The sequence below is a fragment of the Crassostrea angulata genome, chromosome 2 (assembly GCF_025612915.1).
Source record: "Crassostrea angulata isolate pt1a10 chromosome 2, ASM2561291v2, whole genome shotgun sequence".
Lineage (NCBI taxonomy): Eukaryota > Metazoa > Mollusca > Bivalvia > Ostreida > Ostreidae > Magallana > Magallana angulata.
In genome coordinates, this window is record NC_069112.1 from 15,434,648 (window position 1) to 15,443,742 (window position 9,095).

The 9,095-nt window shown below is 32.4% G+C and overlaps 1 protein-coding gene across 5 annotated transcripts in view; it reads right to left on the reverse strand.

Annotated features, from left to right (window-relative positions):
• The window catches only part of LOC128170840 (multiple epidermal growth factor-like domains protein 11), a 40,328-nt gene extending 33,101 nt beyond the window's left edge, over window positions 1–7,227 (reverse strand). For 2 of the 5 annotated variants that reach the window (XM_052836595.1, XM_052836592.1), the window contains exons 1-9: window positions 7,059–7,222; window positions 5,017–5,244; window positions 4,688–4,915; window positions 3,311–3,448; window positions 2,840–2,977; window positions 2,622–2,759; window positions 1,951–2,088; window positions 1,487–1,627; window positions 1,020–1,157 (exon numbers count right to left, since the gene is read on the reverse strand). In XM_052836595.1, coding sequence (XP_052692555.1) covers window positions 1,020–1,157; window positions 1,487–1,627; window positions 1,951–2,088; window positions 2,622–2,759; window positions 2,840–2,977; window positions 3,311–3,448; window positions 4,688–4,915; window positions 5,017–5,244; window positions 7,059–7,131 — 1,360 coding nt within the window. In that variant the 5' untranslated portion in view covers window positions 7,132–7,222. Of the gene's footprint in view, window positions 1–1,019; window positions 1,158–1,486; window positions 1,628–1,950; window positions 2,089–2,621; window positions 2,760–2,839; window positions 2,978–3,310; window positions 3,449–4,687; window positions 4,916–5,016; window positions 5,245–7,058 lie in introns of all 5 variants that reach the window. The other 3 variants (XM_052836594.1, XM_052836593.1, XM_052836596.1) reach the window with 3 other exon arrangements.
• Between the last annotated feature and the right edge of the window lie 1,868 nt (window positions 7,228–9,095).

Genomic DNA, 9,095 nt, shown 5'->3' on the forward strand with positions numbered 1-9,095 from the left:
GTAAGCTCTGTAACTCGCTTATAACTCAGCAAATGACACTCAAATTTTATTTGCCTATGAAGAATGCTTCAGTGAAGCATTGTAATTATTTAAATCGGAAAAATGATTTTTGACCAAAATAATGACCCTGCCCCTTTAAAGTTACTTAGATATATCAAAATCAATCAAAATATAACATAAAAATCAAACAAGATTTCTAGTAGTGACCATTTCAAAAATGTTTGTATTCATTTTCTTTTTTCGATTTTACATAATTAAAAAGCGTTCTTGTGAAAGAAAAAATAATTTCAAACAACTGCAATATATTTGATATCCAAATTGAAATATGACGATGATATGATGATTTTGAAGCAATAACATTTAAACAAAGACCACCGTTTTCACGGGGTACATGCCAAAGTGGGATGTGTCGTTATTTTAATCAACTTTTCATTAGAAGTACTGCACAGAATTTAAAAACAATTACGTAAATTATTGTTGAAACAAAACAATATCCAGAGTGTTCTAGAGAGTCTTTTTTGTGATAAACAACTTTAAACTCAAGCAAGGGACGGTTTTACTCTATTTGCAATACGAGTATTAAAGCAGATCGGAATGTAAATGATTTTTTCACTGACCCATCTCTGTTAACTAAGTATCTAGATGGTTTAAAATATAACTTGAGCTTATATTTAACTCACTTCAGTACTGTGCTATCCCTAAAAAAATTGTGCATGTTAAACAATGTTGAAAAGTGTATTCTAGCATAATTATTTATAGCAAGGTCAGCCACTACTCGCACTACATAAAGTGTGTACATGTGCACATTTTTGATGACTGACCTAGAACAGATTTCGTAAGAAGCGAATTTGCATTGAGCTTTAGTGATTATGACGTAATATTGAGAATTTATTGTTCGTTAAAATCACTCATTTTAAGTGAGTCATACATCCGGGCAAAACAAATTGGATCCTTTGTCATCAAGTTGATAAGAAACTGCAAGAGAAACCCTGATAAGAAACACAACTCCATAATCTTACTTGTGTTACAGAATTTACCGGCCCATCCCAACGAACACTGCTTACACGTTCCATCTCTTCTGTTGCACGGCTCATCGTTAATGCAGTGTCCATCACACTGATGCACACAATTTTCTCCAAACGTTTGGTTGTTACAAACTAATGACGTAAAGAAATATTTTTTATCGATTATTTAATGTATATGATTACGTGTTTGCATTGCTATTTCCCGCTACCATAAAATTCCTTTTTAACAATATATTCTTCGTAAAAAAAGAAATTTAAAAGAACTTTTATAAGTTTCTGATGACGTGCATTATTTATTTTTGTCTATATTGTATACTAGGAAACTTTGGTAGCATATGCCATGAAGATGTAGGATGTTTCTACAAGTGTAAGCATAATTTACATAGTCTTGTTGTAAACAATAGAGACAGAGAGAGAGAGAGAGAGAGACAGAGAGAGTCAACGCTAGAAACACGACTTACTGACGTTGCAGTCCGTTGTCTGGTACCACCCGGGGTCACAGCCCTGATAACACTGGCCACTAATATGATGACAGTCAGTACCATTAAGGCAGCCTCCACATTGTTTGGAGCAATTTACTCCGTAGGTCCTGTTCCTACATTCTGAAAATGAAAAAACAATTGCTTTCAAAATAAAATTGGATACATTGAAAAAGGAATTCGTCTGTTAAAGATAACAAATTGAATAATAGGGTTTTCGATGCATTGTTTTTTGCTTAAATTGCATTTCAAGACTTTTACTTTTTCTTACTGATAGATTTCCTAACTAAAACTAAAAGCCCATGCAACAGAGTTATTTTAGGTTAAAATGTAAAAGTTAATTGTTCATTTTATCAAAGGTCAAAGCAATACATGTTCAAACAATCGAGTTGTCCTGTTAATGTTAATTATCGTAATTAGAATGGATAACTTTTGACTGTACTCACTCTCAACACAGCTAAATCTCTGATACCCAGTAACACAGGTTTCACAATGTCCATCCACTTTGTCACACACTTCACCATTTAAACAATTTTCACTGCATCTGTATCGACAGTCCTGTCCAAATGTGCCATCATCGCAAGCTTTCAAAATTAGTATATTTATAAAACTATTTATAACAGTTCACAAGTATATTAAAACTTTTACAAAAATCACATTGTTGGCAAATTTTTCAGCACATTATGGTAGATATTTAAGACTTTGCTGCTTTCAAGGTCGTAGCAGCAAGCCTATCCGCTAGATCTTAGATATATATATAGGTCTATTAAACGGACTACTAGGTTAGCCGCTAGGTGTCAGATTGGAAGAAGTTGAAAATATTTAACTAATGACTAATTACATCGAAAAATTTGTTATTCCCAAGCGGAAATATACATGTTAAAATTCATTGAACCTTAAATGATAATCAAAATATAACTAAAAAGATATATTTCATGTTTGTTACAAAGTGGTGACTAAGGTGGCCATCTTTTGATGCTGAAATACTTAAACACTTAGTCTACGAATATCTACGTAGAGGCTTGGCTAGCTTATTGTTCAACTACGTAGCCCTACGTAGAAACTACGATCTTGAACGCAGCCCAGAAGAACATAAATAAAGTGTTCTCAAACTTACATGTTGAGCAATATTGGCCTTTGAAACCAGCATCGCAACCATTTGGACATGTTCCGTTTTCGTGGTTACAAGTTGTGTTGTGCAAACAATTCCCACACGTTTTAAGACAATTTTGTCCAAAAGTACCTCTCGGGCAAGCTACAAAATACTGTTCATACTACAAAAAAATTCATTCAACTACAAAAAGTTGATATAACGAAAGTGGTTTTGTTTCTTACTGAAGTTGCAGTGGGAGCCTAGGTATCCACTGTCACAACCATATGAACAGGCTCCTGTAGCTTTGTTACAGTAATCCAATAAACAGTACACGTTGCAATGATATTCACATTTAGGGCCATAAAAGCCAGGAATACAGTCTGGAAAGAAAATGGAAAGCAAAACGTAAAAGAGCCCTTCAAGTTCACAAATTCTTTGAACCTTGTTTAAAGGTAAATATCGTTTTTCCACATTTCTTTATAAATAACTCTAATAACTTTTACAGTTGGACAGATTTAGGCATTTTTCCTCGATAGGAAATCATTTTTGACTTGTAAAAGACAAACACATGACGCTCTTAGTAAATAGTGAGATCTAAAGTGCACCAAACTGTATAGACAGTCTTAGACATGGGGGGTCTTCTAACCGCTAGTAACACAAATAAAAATGTGAGTCAATAAATGTGAATGTCAATAAATGTGCAGAGTACTAACCAATACAATATGGCGGTTGATGTTGAAGAGCACACCCAAGGTCGTCGCACTGTCCTGTATCTATATCACAGTATTTGTTATTAACGCAGTGATCACAGGACTTTGAACAGTTGTCCCCATAAAATCCTGTTTTACATCCTTAAATTTCAAAAAGAAATATTCCATTGAAGCGTTTTATCCTATCAATCTTATATAACTTGCTGTTTACTGTTCGGTGGTAGGTTTAATATTCTTCCTCGAATCAAAACAGGGCAACTATCTTAGATAAAGTGATTTATTTATGTTTATTTATGTTTCAAGCAATCTTTCAAAGAGTATACTTGTCATAGAGTGTATGAAAAAAATTCAAAACGCACTCTTTTCCCTTTTTTTATAACGCACTTCTCAAAGTTTCATTTTATCATAACGACATAAAAGCACAATAGCAACGCTTACCCACCGCACAAAGGGAAAATTTAGGGAACATAGAGAACATATTCCTTGAAATATTTAAAAATCGTTAACTGTATTTTGTTTATTGCGTTCAATTTTACATGAAAAATGGTACCGAAAAATTCTTAGATTTTAATTGTATAAATGGTAGCGAAAAATTCTTAAAAAGTACAGAAACATTGCGTTTTTCTACATTGCGCATAAATATGTTCTATTAAAACTAAAGTCAGCCCTCTTAAGTAGGGATCAAGTCACCTTCGGGATGAATAAATGACATATTTGCATCATGTGCATTATAATCCAATATAGACTTAAAACTGATAAAACAATGATCACATGAATGTAGACAAAGAATTTATGCGCATAATTAACTAGGAATATGCATGTATCTGTTTCCTGATATGTATTAATTCTAATTTTTATTTAACCATGATCATTATGTAATAGTAAAGCATATCATTATATTGCATATATGTATAAAGAAACTTCCTAAAAACCACAGTGCTATGGTTTGTAAAATAAACACATATCAAGGTCATATGTATATACATTAATAAAGGACTTTTGTTGTTACATGTTTGTTTGTTTTGAACAAGTTAGTTTCAGTGCAGTTTATTAATTCCTTGTCCTTTGTTGATCAAAAGGTGCAACATTTTTATATTTGTATGAACACAATCAAAATCCGTAGCATAAGTAGTTTAAGCATTTTGTACCGATTTATATGGACTACATTTAACATTGAAATAACTTTTATACCATGATAAAGAGAAGGACTAGCAACAGATCTACGCTAAAGAAAATATATTTTTTTAAAAGTTAAACATCGAAAACATTTACTGTTGAAAAAAAAACACTTTTATGAAGTAATGATATTTAGAACTCATGAGAAAAAATATGAAAGTCAATATTTTTGACGGAGGTACTGATGTAAAAAAATAACCATACCAAACACCTGCACTTCACATATTTCGAGAATTGGAACCTCTCCAGACTGCGACTTTGTCTGATAAAACCAGATGTATCTCGCTAATACTTTACACCCGGCCTCTATAACTGTGGGTAGTATTTCTGAGCTATCGGAGTAGCACACTTTTGTGTCCGATAAAAGGCTGTTGGTCGAGCCTCTAATGCTATATCCTAACAGACGAATTGTGTTTGTTGACGCGTCGGCCCCTATTAAAAAAATATCATTGTCACCTTCACTTGACATATATAGTTTTTTTATCAATTTATCCTAACATGCAATGTATATTGTTTTGAATTTTCCAACTTACTGTCATTCCTGTACCAGAATTTCACATACTTTATACTTCTAACAGCTTGCAGATCAATTCGTAGCCAAGCCTCAGTGATACCAGACGATACAGCTGTATGTAAACAAGCTCTAGCATTTTGGCTGAAGTTTCCATCTACTGTTCTGTTTGGCCAGTAAGGATATACGCCACCAGAATTATGCATTGAACTACTTTCCGCCTGTGTAACGCCAGGAACAACAAATTGAACTGTAAAAAAAACCCATCGAAAAGCAGTTGAAAAACCAAAGCACTTAGTTGTTTGAGTTATACATATGTACATGTGAGTGGTTTTGGAAAATAATATGGTTTCGGCAATAAAGATATTTTATCAAGGAAGAGAAAATCAGCTTATTGATAAAGTGGGGTCTCATTTGATTTTACAATCGAGATAGAGAGGAATATTCAAATCTTAATGTACATTCCACTTGACATAGCTTTAATAGACAAGAACAATTATACCAAATATTTAAATCAACATATTGAGAGGTAGTCAGTGATTTTACTGTTGGGATGTACAGTGAAATATTTGTTTTGCATATTCAAAATCATTTGCGCCGTTTGAAAAATATGTACACACAATTTTAAGCATATGTAAGAAATGCACATGTAAGACACTATTTTTAATCAATATAATAATGGTTATTCCATTGAGATTTTTTGATCGTGTATTATAATACTGAATGTAACACCCAAATTCGAATCGTGTGTATTTCTATGAGGATGTGAGACCCATTCTCAACTTATTTGCTATATTGATGAATTTTTCGTTGTAAAATAATAGAATAAAACATTATACCTCTATTTTCACCAAGTTGACATTCGTTGTCAGTTTTTAATATGTAGATACATCTTTCTTAAAATATGTTTTAAAGATAAGCTAATACACCTAGGAATATCTAATATTCGAAAACAGTAGTAGTGTAACAAGACTTACCCATGCTGTAGAAGAAAGTCTAATGCTATCTTATTGATCTATTATTTTAATTGTAAATTTAACAAATGCATACAGCATTGCTTAGAGGTTTAGGAGACTTCAATATTCTGACACACCACAGCAGATGGTTGCTTTTGCGATTTAAATATTCAACCAAAACTAAAACGAAGGTTGATGATTACCTATGTGTACTAACTGAAAATGTCTGTCATCCCGAAAACAACCCTTATATCTACATTAGAACTACTTTTACCACTAAAGTACATCTGATGTGTTTACATTTAAAGTGTGACATGAGAGTTTTAACAACATAACATATTAGTGAAGAATCGGTCGAGAAAAATAAACAATTAATAAACATGATAACAATGACAGCTTGCTATTAAAAGACAAAAAATCTCAAATTTAAAATATCATCATTCTTTATTTAATAATGATGTAGGTTTGTAAGTGCCAGTTTTTCTTTAGTATCAACCAAGGTTAAGCATGCACAGTGTGTACTTGCGGAACGTAAATATGTTGAAAGCTCTCGCTAACAACAATGAATTGCATCGGCGATTCAAATTATTTTTCATTTTAAACCGGTCTCATAGACGAAACCTAAGACGTCTCTATTTCGTTTAAAAATACACATAATGGAATTTTAAATCAGTTTATTGCCTCTGGAACCCTATTTCAAACATGAAACAAATGTACATCGTTGATCAAGCATAGTGATTTTTAAACTTATATAATGCTGTAAGGATTTAATAAAAGTAACATTTTATGTGTTCGTTTGATTTTTACTAAGTTATTAAAAAGTAGGAGATTAACTTTAAAAGAAATTTAATATAAAAAACAGTCACAAACATTGTCTGAATAAGTGTTTGAGGATGTTATGGAGATCAATTGAAAACTTGTTATGCCTTGTCTGCAAATATTAAAAACAGTACTGTACTAAAGGAAAGAAGAAAAATATGTTTGTTATCATGTTCCACCTATTTGATCTGTCACACACATGTGCCTCACATTCATTATATGATTCAATATGATAACATTTATGATTTTCGTAATATGTTTTTCGACACTAATGGAAAAGTATACTTACTGTAACTAGAAGCACACTGGATACACACTACAGGTAAAAGTGCAATGAAATAAACGTCAACTGCCGCCATCATTGTTTTGTTTAGTTAAAGTGCGTATCAGAATTGTAATTAAACTACCCTACACGGAACAATATTTCTTCCTGGTGGGTTTTAGTCAAGACACGTAAACATGAAATGAACTGCGTATCTTGTAGGCCAATCAGCATTTCAATTATGTTTGGTTTAAGTCAAACATTCAACAAATATTATATTCATTGATTACTTTTAAAACTAGTTGATATCCAATTTATTCCAAACGTTTATATATCACAACTTTTTATCAAATAACATTGTATCCTTTATATTAAAAACAAAAGACTTTAATAAAAAAAAATCCCCTTGACTAGCACAGTAAATGTAATAATCGGTGTGCGTGCCCGTATTCTTCAAGGATGAATAACCGCTATATATCATATAAACATGAAAGCTAAAAATGTGACGCATGCTGACGTTGGGTTCATTTTGATGACGATGATTACTGGGAATTTCCACCACTTCTATGGAATCATTTAAATTTGCGGGGGGGGGGGGGGCAATTTTGGTGGATTGTTGGTTTTTTTGGCATATTCGTTGAGATAAAATTTCCTATATGTGTCGGTTTTCAGTTTCAATTGAAAATTTCTTTCAATTTTTTTTCGTCGAGAATATGCCTCTTCATGGGGTAGGATTACTCTCAAATACCACTAAAATTGAGCAACCATCAATTTTAATGATTCCGTAGCATATCGTATGATATTTTTTACATTGATCCTCGAAATCTAATGTGTCCAACAATATTGCAATGCAAAATATTTAGGTTGATATTGAGATTGGGCTTCAAAACATTTCGTATCATCATAATGATAATTTTTTTATTATGTCTAAATTTTCTCTTTCAAATTTTTAATTTATGCTTTCAAAAGTTTCTAACGTTTTAATCTGTTTTTTTATCTGTTGGCAACAGGATTTGGTCAGCTTAGAGCAAAAACAAGCTAGTTCAAGAAATTTTCACATTATTATCCTCAAAACTACAATATTGCCGCACATTTCCCTTTAGAAAAAATCACGTTGTACCTTAAACTACATGTATATGTTAAAACCCCAATGAGTGGATCGCAAGATTATTGATTGAATATTAGACCTGCAAAGTAATAGCATTAAATTAAATTCTAACTACTTAGCGGCAATATATAAAGGTAGTGTGATGAAAATATGGTGGTAGCTCGTCAATGGCATAAAATATAAATTGATCAGTTATCCCTAGAGTTCAATTTTGACAGATACAGTACAATAAAGTACGATATTTGTAAAGGTGCCAGCTAAAAATCACATTGTAAAATAATATCGTATACTGTGAAACTCATTAATGCCTAGGACAACTTGAACAGAGAATTAGGAGCGTAAGTTGAGCAGATCAAAGCAAAGTGTTATTATTTTGCAAACTTGTCGTATATGATTCATACATGGGGGAATGCATCTTTTCTGCAAGCTTTTCATGTCAAACGTACCAAAGGTTAATACTTTTCTTGATATAATAGAAAACATCTGAACTGAACTTTATTCATCTTACACTTTTTGAAAAAGACAGGTTTTACAGATTATGTTAATATCAGTCGTTGGCAGGGACGGTGATGAGAGGGGATCAATGATGTAGGAGGAAGTCGGGGAAACCAGAGAACATATTGCCGGCTACCATACCTATTCACATACAATCTGAACCGGAGATCGGGGACGCAGCGATGAACACCGAGTGCATTGTCCACTGCTTTATTTAGACTCCCAAAAATATATATCAAAGGTCGATCATTTTGTGAAATCAAGACTTGTAAAGAAAGACTGGATTGGTGACTCTTAAACAAAAAACGATGACTGTTATAGAAATAATATCAACTGTGTGTTTTATATTTTTGCTTATAGTTTTTAGATATTTTATTTTATTTTTCTGCTATTAATATTCAAATATGCGGCTACATTTAGCTGTCCTCGAGCTCAAAATACATTTCCTATCAAGGTGCATT